We start from the raw sequence: 18468 nt of genomic DNA, 5'->3' as shown, positions 1-18468 counted from the left end.
CACTGGGGTCCTTGATATGACTATGCTCATGTCAACAATACACATTCACACAGGATTTCCACTCAGAACTTCATCTGTCCCTCACATCCCAGGGGCTGGGATTCTAGGCATTTCACCATTCCCAGACTCTGTGCAGGTCCTGTTGCTGTGGATCTTAGGTTTTCATGCTTGCATGGCAAGCACTTTACTATCTCTTCAGCCCAGTAAGAAGTATTTTGAACTATGTTTAGTTCAAAACTGAAGAGCTCTTTTACAATTATTTGAGAAATTTTTTTTTTCTTTTTTTTTTTTTTTTTTTTTTTTGGTTTTTCGAGACAAGGTTTCTCTGTGGTTTTGGAGCCTGTCCTGGAACTAGCTCTTGTAGACCAGGCTGGTCTCGAACTCACAGAGATCCGCCTGCCTCTGCCTCCCGAGTGCTGGGATTAAAGGCGTGCGCCACCACCGCCCGGCTTTCTTCTTTCCTTTTTTTTTTTTCTTTTTCTTTTTTTTTTTTTTTTTTGAGAAATTTTAATAACTAAATTTAGGATACTTTTTGTTACTTCTGTTGAAAATGTTATATTTCCGATGTGTGTGTGAGTGCAGATCCACACGTGTCACAGTGAGTGTGGGAACCAGAGGATAGTCTGCAGTAGTCAGTTCTCTCCTTCCGCTCTGCGTTCCAGGTGGAGAATGCACGTGCTCCTTCGGGCTTGCTCTTCTTGCAAGCACTCTTACTGCTCAGCTGTCTCGTCGGCTTGAACAAAGGTCTCTTACGGTTTTCTGGTTGGTTGGTTGGTTGGTTGGTTTTGGTTTTTTGAGACAGAGTTTCTCTGTAGCTATGGAGCCAGTCCTGGAACTCGCTCTGTAGACCAGGCTGGCCTTGAACTCACAGAAATTCACCTGCCTCTATCTCCTGAGTGCTGGGATTAAAGACTTATGCCACCACTACCCAGCTCTTACGGTTTTTTCTTACCAATTTTGAGTTTGTTTTGGACTAGAATACTGTTATATCTTCCTTTTTGTTTGTGTATTGAGCTGTTTATTTTTTTTTTAATGTTAGATAGCATACCTTACCTGATTCCCCTAAAATCATAGGAAGTAGCATATGTCCAAGACAGCAAATCAAAAGACACTAAGAAGTTAACTGAGGGTCAGAAGGTAAGTTCATTCAGAAGATGTACTTGTCATGCAACCCGAGTTCAAGTCACACAACACACATAAAGGTGGAAGGAAAGAACATATTCCACAAAATTCTTTGGCCTTCATATGCACATGGTGGCACATGTTGCCCACCCCCACATCATGCAAACATGGACATGAACAATAATTTTTTTTTAAATATTTATTTATTATGTATACAATATTCTGTCTGTGTGTATGCCTGCAGGCCAGAAGAGGGCACCAGACCTCATTACAGATGGTTGTGAGCCACCACGTGGTAGCTGGGAACTGAACTCAGGACCTTTGGAAGAGCAGGCAATGCTCTTAACTGCTGAGCCATCTCTCCAGCCCGAACAATAATTTCTTAAATTAACTGATTTTTAAAATTTCTTTACTCTGTGAAATTTCACCATATATATTAATCAAAGTTCTACCCATTATCTTCCCATTCCTTAATGCCTTGTAAAGCTGTGTCTTTTACATTTTTATTTTTTGAGACAGTGTTACTATGTTGTAGTAAGGAGGCTGCTTGTTGGTTACCGGCCGCTTAACCCCGAAATAATCACACAGAAACTGTATTAATTAAACACTGCTTGGTCCATTAGCTCTAGCTTCTTATTGGCTAACGCTTACATCTTAATTTAATCCCTTTCTATTGATCTGTGTATCACCACATGGTTGTGGCTTACCCAGTAAAGTTCCATCCAGCAGAGGCTAGGCTTCTCTCTGACTCCGCCCTTCTTTCTTACAACATTCAATCCAGTCTTCTCTGCCTAACGCTGCTCCTCCCCGCCCTGCTCTGCTATAGGCTCAAAGTAGTTCTTTATTCATTAATGTAATCACGGCATACGAGGGAAATCCCACATCACTACGTAGCCCTGGTTTTCCAGGACTTGAATGTGTAGACCAGGTTGACCTCAAACTCTCAGATCCACTTACTGCCTCCTGAGTGCTGGGAGTAAAGGCATTCACCACCACACCCAGCTCCATTCTTATCGCCTTTTCCTCCCCTCCCAGATAATTTTGTAAGCAAGTGTATTTGTATGTGTGTGTGCAGGGGCTAGAGATCAGCTGTGGATGTTATTCCTCAGACATTACTATGTGAGTGTCGAGGAAACTGCTCATTGGTTAAGAGCACTCGCTGCTCTTGTAGAGAACCAGCTTGATTGCCAACACACACATCAGAAAGTTTAAAACTGGCTGTAAGTCCAGCTCCAGAGGCTCTGATGCCCTCTTCTGGCCTCTGTGGGCACTCTCAACACACATACGTATGAATGAATGAATGAATTAATGAATGAATTAATTAAATATTTTTAAGAAAGTGATGGGACATGGTGACACATACTAACTTTAATCCCAGCACATAGGAGGCAGAGGCAGGCAATCTGTGAGTTCCAGGACAGCCAGGGCTACATAGTGAGATCCTGTCTTTCTTTTTTGTTGTTGTTTTGTGTTGTTTTTTTGTTTTGTTTTGTTTTGAGACAGTTTCTGGGTAACAGCCCTGGCTGTCCTGGAACTTGCTTTGTAGACCTGGCTGGCCTCAAACTCACAGAGATCCACCTACCTCTGCTCACCCCCACCCCCCCACCTCTCCCCAACCTGCCAAGTGCTAGAATTAAAAGCTTGTATTCTACCTGGCATGAGAGCCTGTCTTTTGTTTTGTTTTGTTTTTCGAGACAGGGGTACTCTGTAGTTTTAGAGCCAGTTCTGGAACTAGCTCTTGTAGTCCAGGCTGGCCTCAAACTCACAGAGATCGCCTGCCTCTGCCTCCAGACTGCTGAGATTAAAGGCATATACCACCACCGCCCAGCTAAAGATGTGTTGCATTTGCTTTGGGTTTTGTTGTTGTTGTTGTTATTTTGTTTTTGTTTGTTTGGGTTTTTTTTTTATTGTTGTTGTTTCAAGACAGGGTTATTATATGTAACAGCCCTAACTGTCTGGGAACTAGCTCTTGTAGAACAGGACTCAAACTCAAAGAGATCTGCCTGCTTCCACCTCCCAAGTGCTGGGATTAGAGGTGTGTACCATAACTGCCCAAGAGCTTGTCTTAAACAAACACACTTGGAGAAATGGCTCTATGGTTAAGAGCACTGACTGCTCTTCCAGAGGATCCACATTGAGTTCACAGCACCTGCATGGTGGCTCACAACAGTCTATAACTCCAGTTCCGGGGTCTCTAACACCCTCTTCTGGCCTCCAAGGATACTAGGCAGGCATGTGGTACATAGAGTACATACATGCAGACATTTACGTTTAAATACAAGTCATTGCCAAATCTAAAGTAATGAAGACTTGCAAATTACCATTTTCCTCTAGAATTTAAGTTTTTGGCACATTTTAAAGTTAGTTTTATATATGGTGTAAGATAAATGGTTAACTTCGTTCTCTTATTTGTAGAAAATAATGACTGTAAATTATTATGATGATGATAAGCTCTTACTATTTAGCTATGGCTGGCCTAGAACTTGATGTGTAGACCAAGCTGGCCTTGAACTCAAAGATCACTTGCCAGTGCACGACCACACCCAGTACCTAACTTCATTCTCTTTCCACTAGACATCCACACACCTCAGCAACATTCCTCAAATACAAAAGAGAAGAACAAAAAACCCTGGTTTTTTTTGGCACTGTATTGTTTTAATTAATATTCTTTTCAAAAATCAGTTGACTGAACTTGAGGAGTGGCTCAGTGGTTAGGAGCACTGGCTGCTATCCTGAAGAACCAGGGGTTCAATTCCTAGCACCCACATAGTGACTCTCACAGCCATCTGTAACTCTAGTTCCATGACATCCTATGCCCTCTTCTGATTTTCTTGGGCACTGCATGCACTTGGTACATTGACATACATACCAGCAAAACATAAATTAAAAACAAATTTTAAAAAATGAGTTGATCGAGTCTAGTCTATTAAATGTCTGTGCTTGCGTCAATCCCACTGTTGCTGTTGTTTATGTATGTGGAGATGGGAGATGTGTTTGGACATGAATAGCTTGCTTGTGGAAGTCAGGACAGCTTGTGGAAGTTGTTTCTGTCTTTCTCCCGTATCAGTCCTGAGGCTTGAACTTAGGTTGTCAGGCTTGGCAGCAACTGATCCATCTCACTTGCATTGTTCTATTGGCTTTAATTCTCTGGCTTTGGTAAGTTAGGATATATGCATCTTCTTTTATCTGTGGTGAGTTTGGAGTAGTTTGGTTTGGGATTTTTTGAGACATGGTCTCCCTGTGTAGCACATCGTGACCTCAAACTCTCCATTTTAGTCCTTGGCCCCTGAGGGCCACCACACCTGACCTGTTTGGGTTTTGTTGTGTTCTGTTTATTTTCAAGATTGTTCTGTCTGCCCTGAGTCTTCCCATTCCGTATGAATTTAGAGATTGGCTTTTTCATTTTGATCAGGACTGCATGAAATTGGTAGATACTACTGGAGTATTAGCATTATAATGATACGTTTTCTAGTCTGTGAAGATAGAATGTTTCCACTTATGTCCTTAGTTTCTTTCAGCATTATTTTATATTACATTTCCTTGCTTTTTTAGTCCTACATTTTTCTTAATTTATTTACGTATTTATTTTGTTTTATGTGCGTTGGTGCTTTGTCTGTATATATGTCTGTGTGAGGGTGCTAGATCATTTGGAACAAACACTTAACAAACAATTGTGAGCTGTCCTGTGGGAATTAAACCTGGGTCCTCTGGAAGAGCAGCCAGCTCTTAACCCCTGGGCCACCTTTCTAGCCCTAGACTTTTCATTTTGATGCTGTTAGAACATAGTTTTTTAATTTTCTTTTTCTAGTTTTTCATTTAAAGTGCATAGAAAAACAATGATTTTTGGTATTGGTCTCATACTTTTAGCTCTTTTAAGTTCATTTGTTAGCTCTAAATGTTCTTGCATAGCTTTGGGATTTTCTGTTATCTAGAAACTAGTAGTTTGCTTTCTGCCCACTTGGGTTGCAATTGATTTTTTTTCTTGCCTTAACTGCTCTGCCTGGGGTTTCTGCTGTAGTGTGGACTAGAAGCCAGAAGAACAGGCATAGTTACTTTCCTCCTGACCTCAGAAAATTTTTCAGCTTTCTTTCCTTTCCTGTGCTATTAAGTCTAGATTCATGGGTTCTAGGTTTTGTTCATTTTGTTTTTAATAGATGTTCTATTTAAGCTTGAAGAAATTCATTGCTAAATGTGATTTATATTTTTCTTTAATTGCAAGTGGATATATTAGATATTTAAAAATGGGGGGTTATACTAAGGTAACTGTATATAAGTTTGAGAGTTTGATTCTCTTGATGTAGTGTATTAAGTTTCTCATGATTTTCAGATGTCGTGTGTTCCTAGGACAAATCCTACTTGCTTATGTGGCTGGATTTATTTTTATTGAGGATTTTAGAGCCGTAATTCATGAAATACTGCCTACACTCCATAGATAAATGTTGGTCTTGGTTTTCTGGTCTTACAGTTGGAGTATGTTAGTTGCTTGTCTTTCTCATTGCTGTACCATATCTAACAAAAGTAACTTAAAGAAGGAGTGGTTTATCTTGGCTCTTGGTTCTTGAGTACTTCTGTCAGCTCAATGCAGTTGGGCACACTGCTAGCAGTGCCTTCTAGATGCCACAGCAGTGACATATTCCTCTAATATACTCCAGTGCTCCTTTCTTAGCATATTTTGAGGCCTTTTTTCTCAGCATATGACCTATTCAGTTATTTTATTTAATCCATCTCTTCGTTACAGATTAGGTTTACTCTTCCCATTTGGCATTTTAAGCACTGCTCCAGTGACTGATGTTAACTATAAGTCATTTTGCACACGTGTGAGCTTATCCATAACAGCTCTGTGTGCAGGGTGTCACCTGTGTGACAGGGTTTCTCTGTAGAACAGGTTTTGTTGTCCTGGAGCTCACTCCGTAGACCAGGCTGGCCTCAACCTCACAGATTTCCGCTTGCCTCAGCCTCAGGAGTACTGGGATTAAAGGCATGCACCACCATCTGGCTATTTTACCATTTCTAAGATTTGGAGTTCTGAGTCAACTCAATAGCTCTATATTTCAGAAAAATGCGCCACTTCTGACCTGCTTAGTGTTTTCTTTTTTTTTTCTCTCTTTTCCATTTTTTATTTTGAAATTAGAATGCTGGAGAGAAACTGACTATACTTAATAGTTACTGTAGATGTGGTTCTTTTTCTTCTTTTTGTCATATAACCTCACTGAAAGTTGAAAGCATTCATTTTCCCTTTAAAAGTTGGATATTGGGGGCTGGAGAGATGGCTCAGTGGTTAAGAGCTTTGCCTGCTCTTCCAAAGGCCCCGAGTTCAATCCCAGCAACCACATGGTGGCTCACAACCATCTGTAATGAGATTTGGTGCCTTCTTCTGGCCTGCAGGGATATATGCAGGCAGAACACTGAATACATAATAAATAAATAAGTGTTTTTTTTTAAAAAAAAAAAAAAAAAAAACCTTAAGCCGGACAGTGGTGGTGCACGCCTTTAATCCCAGCACTCGGGAGGCAGAGGCAGGCGAATCTCTGTGAGTTCGAGACCAGCCTGGTCTACAAGAGCTAGTTCCAGGAGAGGCTCCAAAACCACAGAGAAACCCTGTCTCGAAAAAAACCAAAAAAAAAAAAAAAAAAAAAAAAAACCTTAAGAAATAATAAAAATTAAGTTTAAAAAAAAATAAAGCCGGGTGGCGGTGGCGCATGCCTTTAATCCCAGCATTCAGGAGGCAGAGGCAGGCAGATCTCTGTGAGTTCGAGGCCAGCCTGGTCTACAAGAGCTAGTTCCAGGACAGGCACCAAAGCTACAGAGAAACTCTGTCTCGGAAAACCAAAATAAATAAATAAATAAATAAACAAATAAACAAATAAATAAAAGTTGGACATCATGTTTATTAGGTAATGTACAAATGCCTGAATGACTAAGTTTTACGTATTGGAAAAATAATGTCTGAGGATAGCATGCACTGCAGCATAGGTCATTAGAAAGACAGTTTGGTATACAAATGCTGGTTGTGTATTTTGGTCTTGTGCTTTCCTCTTTTCATTGTAGCTGTAGGATGTGTTTCAGAACCGTTGCCATTACATTCCTCGGTGAAGGAGCTGGTGATAAACGTGTTTGAAACCACTTTATACTAGTCTTTCATCTTCCAAACTCAGAACTTTTTTTTTTAAATATACTACTACTAATTTTTAATTTCTGTTGTAGTCCAGTGTGAAAAAAGCCAGTATTAAAATTCTGAAAAATTTTGATGAAGCAATAATTGTGGATGCTGCAAGTCTGGATCCAGAATCTTTATATCAACGGACATATGCAGGGTAAGCTTAACTTGTGTAGAAGTTAGCATATTTTAAAAATTAAAAAAAATTTAAATGCACAGCATTTTTATATATCATGTAATATAGTGATTATAAGGAAGCCAAGCATTGTGGCCCATCTTTAATTCCAGCACTCAAGAGACAGAGACAGATCTTTGTGAATTCCAGGCCAGCAAATCTGGAGACCCGAGTTCATTCAGCTCCTGGAACCATGGTGGAAGGAGAGAATCAACTCCTCAAAGTTTCCTTTCTCCTCCACATGCATGTTGTGGCACATATATAGCTGCATTTACACATGTGGCAGGTACATGCATAACATCAAATTACAAAACAAAGGTTTTTTGTTTTTTTCGAGACAGGGTTTCTCTGTAGCTTTGGAGCCTGTCCTGGAACTAGCTCTGTAAACCAGGCTGGCCTCGAGCTCACAGAGATCCACCTGTCTTTGCCTCCCAAGTTCTGGGATTAAAGGCGTGCGCCAACACTGCCTGGCTTGTTTGTTCGTTTGTTTTGTTTTTTGAGGGGGGATTTTTTTTTTGTTTTTTTGGGGGGTGGGTTGTTTGTTTGTTTTTCGAGACAGGGTTTCTCTGTAGCTTTGGGGCCTGTCCTGGAACTAGCTCTTGCAGACCAGGTTGGCCTCGAGCTCATAGAGATTCACCTGGCACAAAACAAATTTTAAAGGAAGACTCTAGGGGTTTCTTGAGTTTTCAAGTCTGTCCACTTCTTGGCATGCTACTTAACCTTTTAGTGTCTCATATTTAATACTGCAGCTCACTAAAGTGCATAAAGGAAGTCATACATGAAAAACACTTAAAACAGTGTCTACCATCTAGGAAGCATGTGGAATACATCACTCCCATCTTCTCTCCACAGTTACATGCTGTGTTCCAGGCTGCCTGCTCTATACATTCCATTGGATTCACATTTTACCTAATTTATTTAGTCACTTGTTTTGAGACAGGGTCTCACTATGTAGTCTTGACTGGCTTGGGATTCAGTACATATACCAGGCTCACAGCGATCCGTCTGCCTCAGCTTCCCGAGTGCTGGGATTAAAGGCATGTGCCACCATGTAAGGCCATTTTAGCTATTTTAAAGTCTGGATCTTAAAAACAAAAATACACATAAAGTGAAAAGATGCTGAAGTTGCTTGTTGTTTGTTATGTAGCTATTAGGAATGTACTTAGTGGGGTTTGAGCCTAGAACAGAAAGACAACAGGATATTTCACTTACTGACATTTACTAGATACACATAAAGTAACTTCTTTTTTTTTATTTTTTTTATTTTTTTTTAGTAACTTCTTTCTTAAATGTGGTTTGATGACTACTTAAACCTATGTAGATTTGATTACCTTTTCTATGTGTGTGAATACCCTACCCTCAGTGTGGTTTGATGGATACATAAACTTGATCACTTACCCTGTACTTGATCTTAACAGTTTGTGAAAGGGATTTCACCATGCCTTAATGCTTTTGTCACAAATCAACAGTGGCATTTGGATGGCTGAGAAGTCTAGAAAAAAGCTTCGAGGAAAACAAAAAGTTTAATCACATGTCTTTGAAAGTACACAATGGCTGTGTCAGCTTTATAGTAATCTTTTTTTAAGTGTGTGTGTGGTTATGTGATATGTATATGTGGGTACACATGTCGTGGTGCAGATGTGGAGGCCAGAGAACCCACTTTGTTGAGTTGGTTCTCTGTTTTCACCACCCTCTGGGTGTGAACTCTGGTTTCCAGGCTGCTGCTGAAAGAGCCTCTACCCACTGAGCCATCTTGCCTGCCCGGCTTTTGAGAAATGTTTAATGATCGGAGTGACCTTTTGAAAATGGCAGACACAAGGCTTGCTGTGCAAGTATGTGGATTGGACCTGAGTCCGACCTCCATCACCTACGTAAAAACACAGGCGTGGGTTTGTATTTTCAAACTGGGGAAGCAGAAGGATCCTTGGGGGCTCATTGGCCGTCCAGTCTAATTGAATCAAAAAGCTCTTGGTTCAGTTCAGTTTTGAGGCCTGACTCAAAAAGTAAGATGGATGGGAGCAATGAGATGGCTCATAGGTAAAGGCACTTGCTGCCAAACCTGACACCTGAGTTTAATCCGAGACCCACGTGGTAGAAGAAGACTAACTCCTGCAAGTTATCCTTTGACCTCCACGCAAGTGCTATGGTGTATGAGCTTCCCCTGCAACTGCATAAATAAATACTTTAAATATAAATTTAAAACAATATAAATACTGTGAAGAATAATTGAAGAAGACACCTGAAATCAACCTCTGGCCTACACATACACACATACACACACACTCATGCAAACACATACACACAAACAAGTATACACACATACATTGTAAAAAAGAAAATGGTAGACAAAGTCCAAATAAGTTTTCTTGAAGATGAAATCTACTCTTAGAGAATTGTTCTGCTTAGAACCTCACATAAGAAAGTCAATTGGTGCTAGTGCACATCTTTAATCCTAGCACTTGGGAGGCAGATACCTGTGAGTTCAAGGTCAGCCTGGTCTACAGACTGAGTTCCAGGACAGCCAGAGCTACACGGAAAATCCCTGTCTCAAAAAACAAAAAAGAGAGTTTTTGATGGTTCATGTCTTTTATTACAGCAGAGGCAGGAAGATTTCTTTCTATAGCAAGTTCTAAGACAGCCAGGGCTACATAGAGACCCTGTCTCAAAAAAAAAAAAAAAAAAAAAAAAAAAAAGGAGACTACCACCAGTCAGTTACAAAATGTTTCATTTACATATATATATTAAAATACTAAATGGGTCAGAAAAGAAGTGATGATTTTTTTTTCACTTTCATCGTTAAAGATTTCATTGTTTTAGTTTTATTGTTTTATCACCTATGAAGTTTTTTCAAGGCAAATAAATTTGTGTGTGTTGGTATGCTGACACACATACATGCCATATAATATAAAAACTCCTAGAAAGAATGTCTGTAAAATAAGACCCCCTTCCCAGAATAAAATAATACATAGATACCAGAACACATGCTTCACTTCTCTTCTCTTAACTTGTAGTTACAAATAGGTTTTTTGTTTTTCGTTTTTTTAATTAAAAGAATGAGCTTGGGCTAAAGAGGTGGCTCAGCAGTTAAGAGCACTGAATACTCTTCCAAAGGACCCGAATTCAGTTCCCAGCACCCACATAGTAGCTAACCACTGTCTGTAACTCCAAGATCCGACACTGTCATACAGACAGACATCCACATACAGACAAAATACCAATGCAAATAAAATTTTACAAAAGAGGTTGTTGGCAGTAAGTTCACGTAAGTTTAGTGTCCCCTTTAATTACTCATAAAGGATGCTTTTCTTCCCTTCCTGCTCAGGCAGTCACTGTTACACTGTTGTACATTTTCTGCTACTCACTTTTGTGTAATTGATATTACACGTTGTCCTGTTTTTAGTGATTTCATTCATGAGTTTAGGGGAGAGTTTTGGTTGGGTGTCTTAGTTTTCTTGTCTTCTGTACTGAGGACTGAATTCAGGCCCTTCTGTGCTAGCATGCACTGTACACTACAGAACTACAGTTTCATCCCAAAGTTGTCATATATTTTGATCATGTAAAGCAAATCAGACTTTTTTTGGTTTCTTCTTTTGCAAAATTGTCTTGACTAGACTTGTGTCTATTCTCTGTATGAAATTCAGAACTTGGATTACCTACTGTTATGTTTCATAAACCTTTTGGGGGGGTTTAAAAGGAATTCCATTGAATTAGAGAATGTCTCCATGAAAAGAGGTTCTGTTTCAAATAAACCTCACTTTGAATAACTTGAATTGCTATAAATTGTATTTCCAGCTATTGAACTATAGATGAGCTACTTAAACTTGGTTTTGAATTTTAGAAATTACATTCTTCTTTTTATCCTGTTTAGGAAGATGTCCTTTGGAAGAGTCAGTGACTTGGGGCAGTTCATCCGGGAATCTGAGCCTGAGCCTGACGTAAAGAAATCTAAAGGTTGTATGTAGTAGTTTTTATTCTTTATAGTAAGCTTTTGCTCACATTAGATACTAAATATGTATATGTAAGTGAAGGATTTTTTAAGGTTTAAAGTGATTTTTAACTACCAGATTTTTTTAACTCTCTGCGTATGGGAACTTTGTGTAAATACCTCCACAAAATCTCTTCCTTTGAGTAAAAAGTTACTGAACTTGACTTTGCTACTACAGAAGGTACAGCAGGAAGGGATCCATTGTTTTTCCTTTTTATTTAAAGGTATACATCCAGTCTATGTTGGCCTTGTGTCTTATCCTGTGACCCTTTAGTTTATTAAATTTCCTCAGTTTCTGAAAATTATTATGAAATATGCAAGGAAAATAATAAGTTGAAATCCAAATCCTTTATATAACAGTCAGTAGAAGAATGACTTGGTCAAGACTTAAGCTTTAGTGTTGCATGAATAAAAACCGACAGACAGATATTGGGGTTTAAACTGAAGATGAGGAAAGCAAAGCAGTCAACCACTAGAGAGTTCTTACCTCTACCAAGACTGAGCGAACCTGTGCTCAGTGTGACTGCAGACTGAGACCCTGAGCTCCTGTTTGTTCCCATCTTTATTCCTCTCTAGGGCTGGGATTAAAGGCATGCACCATCACTGCCCGACCTCTGTGGCTAACTAGTGTGGCTGCTAAGATTAAAGGTGTGTGCCACCACTGCCTGGCCTATATGACTGACCAGTGTGGCTAACTTTGCACTCTGATCTTCAGGCAAGCTTTATTTATTAAAGCACAAATAAAATATCACTATAATTCAGACTAAAGTCTTGTTTCTTTTTTCATTGCGTGTATGTGGTATATAGACGTGTTTACTCACTTGCACTGGCGTGGGACTGTTTTCCTTAATCACACCTTTTATTTTTGAAACAGAGTCTCTAACAAAACCTGAAATTTGCCTTTCAGCTAGACTGACTGACCAATCAAACCCCACCCCCCATCTTGTCTCCATCAACTCACATGCCAGCAGTGAGGTTACAGACGTACAGCTGCACCCAACTTTTTATGTGGGTTCTGGGATTCTGAACATAGCAAGCACTTAAGCACTTTGCCCACTGAACCGTCTCCTTAGCTCCTCTTTTTTTCTTTCTTTCTTACTTTTTTTTTTTGGCAACAGAGTCTCACTGAATAGTCCTAGCTGGCCTGGATTTCACATACATCTGTCTTCTTCTGTCTCCTTAGTATTGAGATTAAAGGCATACATGCACACCTAACTCTTCTTTTTTTTTTTTTTTTTTTTTTAAATAAAAATGCATTCTTTGTTACTGATTCCAGTTTCAAATCATTGGTTCACCCAAGAAATTTTTGGAAACAAATGTGGATCCATTCAGATGACATCTAGAACTTGTCAGATACTAACTTTGCAAAAGAAAATGCCCAGCTTTATATATTTAAAATAGGAGCTGGAAGCCGGGCGGTGGTGGCGCACACCTTTAATCCCAGCACTTGGGAGGCAGAGGCAGGTGGATCTCTGTGAGTTCGAGACCAGCCTGGTCTACAGAGCTAGTTCCAGGACAGGCTCCAAAACCACAGAGAAACCCTGTCTCAAAAAACCAAAAAAAAATAAAAAATAAAAAAATAAAATAGGAGCTGTTGTTATTCTTTTGGGTTTAATAGCACTGTTTTCTTTTGTGCTTTATATGTTTTTAAATGCAAATATATATGTGCATTGATATATGTATGTATGTATGTATGTATGTATGTATGTATGTATGTATGTATTCTTTTTAATGTAGGGTGTGTGTGTGATGTTTAGATGTGTGAGTATGAGTATCTCCACCTCCTCTGCATAGGAGTACTAGGATTGCATGCACACACTACCACGCCTGGTTTTCACCTGGGTGCTGGTGATCGAACCCAGTTTCTCACTTTTGCACAAGTGCTTTACTCCCTGAGCCTTAATACAATTATATTTTGATAAAGAATTTCACTACTATTTTCATGAATGATCTACTTTTTTAAGGAAAAATGCAAAAGTTATTGAAGTAATATAAGAACAAAGAGAGCTTGCTTTCTAGTTGACTTTATTTACCTATATAATCGATTTATTTCCTGTTTCATCAGAGCTGTCTAAGGTGTTTGGGTGAAGAGTATAGAGAGTAAAGAAAATGTGAAAAAAAATTTTTTTTTTTTTTAGTGCTGGTACATGCTAAGCAGTGTTCTACAAAGCTGCACCCATAGCCAGTAAATGGCTTTTGAGTTCTCTGTTTCTGTTCATCCTAATTATTCAATCTCCTCACGCCATTCATTCTAAAAAATGACATCTTGTGCTTATGACATCTTGGTGCCTAGGAGAAAACAGGTGCTGTTTTCTCTACAACTCACATGACAGTGGAGGAGACAGTAAACAGATAAACGTCACTTATGCATATGTTAAATACTTAGTTATGAGTGTAAAAGGCAGGATAATGAATTGTCAGAGAAATGGGAAGTAGCATTTGAAAGGTAATATTCAGAAAGGTTAGGCTAGGCTCAAGGTGGCCCAAGGTTCCAGGAAGAGAGGTGTATCGGTCCAGCAGTGTCTGGAGGGAGTAGAGGACTGAATTGAAACACAGCAAATGAGCAAGAGCCAAGACCAGTGTGTCCAGAGTAGATGGTAGTAAGGAGCACTGCGGACATTAGAGGGCTCATGGTACATTGGATTAGAGAGGTGATGTGACGTGACTTGTTGAAGGAAGTGTTTTGGCAGCCATTTGTGCTGAACACAGCAGTTTAGGGAAGTAAAGAGGCTTTTAGTCAGTGTCTTAAGTCAGGAATGGTGCTCATGAGCTAGGCTCAGAGTAGAAAAGCAGTTTGGTTTGTGTTCTATTAGAGGAATAGGCAACAGGATTACATTTCTGCCAGCAATTCCTTCCATTAAGATGATTATGGGTTTTTGTTTGTTTTAATTTAAGGTTTATTTTATGTATATGAGGCTTTTTTTTTTTTTTTTTTTTTTTGCCTGCAAGTTTTATGTGCATGCCTGATGCCCATGGTGGGCAGAAGAGGGGCTCGGATCTTTTGAGATTGGGGTTACAGATGATTGGGAGCTACCATATGATGCTAGGAACTGCACTTGGGTCCTCTGCAAAAGCAACAAGTGCTCTTAACCCCTGGTCTAACTCTCAAGCCTGTTACTTCAACTCTTTTTTTTGTTTTGTTTTGTTTTGTTTGTTTTTTTGCTTTTTCGAGACAGGGTTTCTCTGTGGTTTTGGAGCCTGTCCTGGAGCTAGCTCTTGTAGACCAGGCTGGCCTCGAACTCACAGAGATCCGCCTGCCTCTGCCTCCCGAGTGCTGGGATTAAAGGCGTGCGCCACCACCACCCGGCCAACTCTTTTTTTGTTGTTGTTGTTTTTGTTTTTTTGTTTTTCGAGACTCTTAATAAGACACATTCCATGAAATCATGGCTAGTAGTTTATACTGTTTGATCAAGCATGTCTGTAGACACTGCTGTGTCCTTTCTGTTTGATCAAGCATGTCTGTGGACACTGCTGTGTCCTTTGGTTGTCAAGATGGCTCTTTAAATCACATGGGTTTTGGTGATCCAGGAGCATAGAGATTGATCGTTACGTTCAGAAAATACCTCAGCCATCCTGCGTGCCAAGCACTATGCCGAATGTCATAATAGCTATAAACAAAAGGGTGTGGTCTGTTGGTTTTTCTCTGGCTTGGCTCCTTTCTTCGGCTTCTTACCTGTTAAACATATCAGGTTAATTCCAGCATTATCTGCCCTCTAGATTTTTTTTTTTTTTTTTTTTTTTTTGGTTTTTCGAGACAGGGTTTCTCTGTGGCTTTGGAGCCTGTCCTGGAACTAGCTCTGTAGACCAGGCTGGTCTCGAACTCACAGAGATCCACCTGCCTCTGCCTCCTGAGTGCTGGGATTAAAGGTGTGCACCACCATCACCCGGCTTGCCATTTCTTGTAAACTGGAAATTATACGTTTTGGCAGAAAATATTTGTCTGTAGTATTGTTCAAAGATTCTTCGTGGCGGTGTGTGGCACACTTCTTTAATTCAAGCATTTGGGAGGCTGACGCAGGCAGAGCTCTGTGAGTTTGAGGCCAAAAATTGAGACCCCCGCCTAATATTGAAGTTATATATTAAAATACCGCCTAAAAAGAGCTACAGAACATTTAATAGCAGTTGAGCATACAAAATAAAGGGGCATGAGATTTTACTTTTCATTTCCCCCTTATCCTCTACTGTGAAACACGAATTAAGGACTGAACTAGAGAATGCATCATGGTCAAGTGTCAGGTCCAGACGTTACTGCTTTGTCATGCTTGTCATCCACCCTGTTCCTTCCTACCTGGATAAAATCTTTCCTCCTTGCTGGAACCTAGGATCGCCCCTTCTGGTCGCTATGGTGTTGCTCTCTCACAAGCCCAGCTCTAAAATTGAGCTATGCCTTGCAGTTCTAAAGTGTCTTCCTTCAGAGGAACTTCTGTGGTTGCTGCCCTGCTGTGGTCTGTGTGCAGTGCTTTGTTCCTCATTTCAGTATTCTTTCTCAGACTGCCTGCCCACAGGAGCCACCAGCCTACTGTTGTATAGCTTTTCCTCTTGTGCAATTGCAACATTAGCACTGTGAACTCAGGGATGGTGTATCTTTATTTGGCAATATATTCTGTTTCTAAAATACCTACCAGATAATAGTCAACATTTGTTGATAAATTAATTTTTAAATTTCATTATGTGATTATGTGAGTGATAAAACTATGAGCTATATTTCAGAACAAAGTCATTTTTAAATTTGGTTGCCTTTTGCATAGACATGTAAATTTTGTTAGTTTTTTTCTTTTTTTCAAGACTGGGTTTCTCTGTGAAACAGTTCTGGAACTCGCTTTGTAGGCCAGACTGGCCTTGAACTCACAGAGATCCGGCCTGCCTCTTCCCTGCTGAGCTGTGATTAAAGGCACGTGCCACCCCCACCTGACTAGTTTTCTTATCTATGCATACATAACCATTTGGTCTGCAGATACTCAAAAGATACTGCTCTGGCCCTAAACAGTGAGAACTTACTAGAGTTTTCAAGCTACTGTAGTTCTTAGATGATCCACAAACGAAGAAACTGGGGCCTCAAGAGGTTTGTGGCTTAGATTAAACTGTTCGACTGTAATGAAATAGTCTGGCAAAGGCAACTAAAGGGAGAAAGGGCTTATACTGTCTCACAGTCAAGGGTACACTCCATCATGGCATGGAACAGGAGGAGGCAGGAGGAGCTCGTAGCAGCTGGTCACATCAGATCCACAGCCGGAGCAGAGAATGGTAAATGCATGCGGGTGCTCAGTTCCCATCCCTCATCTATAGACTCCAAAACTCGAACCAGAGAATGGTGTCGCCCGCAGTGTCAAGATTGACAGTTAACACTAACATCACACATAGCAACTCCAGGGGTTTGACTCAGTTATCCTTTGACGAGAGTTTTGAGTTCAACTCCCTTGCTCTGCCTGCCTTGCTAAGGACAACTGACTGAATTTTTGTCCTTTACTGAACTATAACTCTGATTTGACTTTTGAAACCCTGGTAATAGAGCACAAAGATAAAGATTAAGTTTTAAGAAAGATCCGGATGCTGGCAAGATGACTCAGTGGGTAAAGATTCTTGCTGTGCCAGCCTGGCAACCTGAGTTCAGTCCCCAGAACCTATACCAGCTTCTCTGATTTCCACATTTGGGTCATAGCGCATTCTTGCCCCTCTCCCCCAGTAATAATAATAAGTATATATTTTAATTAAAAAATGCTTGTGAGGCCGGGCGGTGGTGGCGCACGCCTTTAATCCCAGCACTCGGGAGGCAGAGGCAGGCGGATCTCTGTGAGTTCGAGACCAGCCTCCTGGTCTACAAGAGCTAGTTCCAGGACAGAAACCAAAAAGCTACAGAGAAACCCTGTCTCGAAAATTAAAAAAAAAAAAATGCTTGTGAATATCTTAGATGTTTCTGAAAATATGAGAACTTTTATTTCAGGACAAACAGAGTAAGTTATATTTCATAAAATAGAAAGGGACTGGGTAGATGGTTCAATAGTTAAGAAAACTTTCTATCTTGCAAGGGAACTCAAGTTCACTTCTCAGCACTCAAGGGCAAGTGACTTACAACCATGCATAATTTCAACTCCATGGGAGACAGAAGCAGGCAGATCTCTGAGTTTGAAGCCATCCTGATCTATAGGTCAAGTCTGGAACAGCCAGGGCTACACAGAGAAACCCTGTCTTAAAACAACAACTGGGTGGTAGTGGTACACTCCTTTAATTCCAGTACTCTGGAGGCAGAAGCAGGTTGATATCTGAGTTTGAGGTTAGTCTGGTCTAGAGTGAGTTCCTGGACAGCCAGGGTTACACCAAAGAAACTGTGTGTCTCAAAAAACAAACATAAAAATCATAAATCTTAATAGCAAGGAATTCAAAAATATGTGAGCTTTGTCCCTCCAGTGGCACCCCTCTTTGTCTCTGTCTTTGGGAGAGCCCTTCTGTGCCTCAGTCTGGAGACTGAACTCTGAACTCTATGGTTCATGGTTTCAGAGCTAACTGCTGGCCAGAAGTATTTTTCCAGCAGTAAAATTTGAAAGAAATTGTGCTGAAGAGAGATAGATATCAAGAAGACTGTCAGTCTGTAGGAGTAGTACTAAAAAGGGAATTTGAAGTGAGATAAGATGTTAGCAGGAATTAGAAAGAAGAGTCCAGACTGAAGGTTGGAAGTCAGGCAGTTGCAGGAGAGTAGTGCAGTAGTGAGCACATAATTCAGCAGCCGGGTGAGATTTTAGTGCTAGCACCTTATTGACTCTGCTTTGCAATAACTGATGATCAGATTAGTATTTAACACCTCAAACGGAGGGCTGGAGAGATGACCTGGTGGGTAAGAGTGCTTGTTGCTCTTTCAGGAGACTGGAATCTAGTTTCTAGGATCCACATAAGGTGGCCCAAAACCACCTATAACTCCAGCTTCAGGGGATCCAGTGCTTGCTCTAGCTTCTATGGGATCCTACACCCACATGCAGAGCAGACACATAGCAACAAATAAGTAAATTTTTTGTTGTTGTTTTGTTTTTTGAGACA

General features: G+C 40.2%; 1 protein-coding gene across 2 annotated transcripts in view; it reads left to right on the top strand.

Annotated features, from left to right (window-relative positions):
- Window positions 1-18468, top strand: part of Akap10 (A-kinase anchoring protein 10) — a 76518-nt gene that overhangs the window by 42286 nt on the left and 15764 nt on the right. Inside the window, exons 11-13 of one of the 2 annotated variants that reach the window (XM_057774551.1) lie at window positions 7327-7436; window positions 11323-11405; window positions 12016-12180. In XM_057774551.1, the coding sequence (XP_057630534.1) occupies window positions 7327-7436; window positions 11323-11405; window positions 12016-12134 (312 nt within the window). In that variant the 3' untranslated portion in view covers window positions 12135-12180. Of the gene's footprint in view, window positions 1-7326; window positions 7437-11322; window positions 11406-12015; window positions 12181-18468 lie in introns of those variants that run through there. The other variant, XM_057774550.1, reaches the window with a different exon arrangement.

Source organism: Chionomys nivalis, chromosome 7 (genome assembly GCF_950005125.1).
Source record: "Chionomys nivalis chromosome 7, mChiNiv1.1, whole genome shotgun sequence".
NCBI classification, from domain to species: Eukaryota; Metazoa; Chordata; class Mammalia; order Rodentia; family Cricetidae; genus Chionomys; species Chionomys nivalis.
The sequence above is the reverse complement of the archived record's forward strand: the minus strand, read 5'-3'. Positions and strand labels throughout refer to the sequence as shown.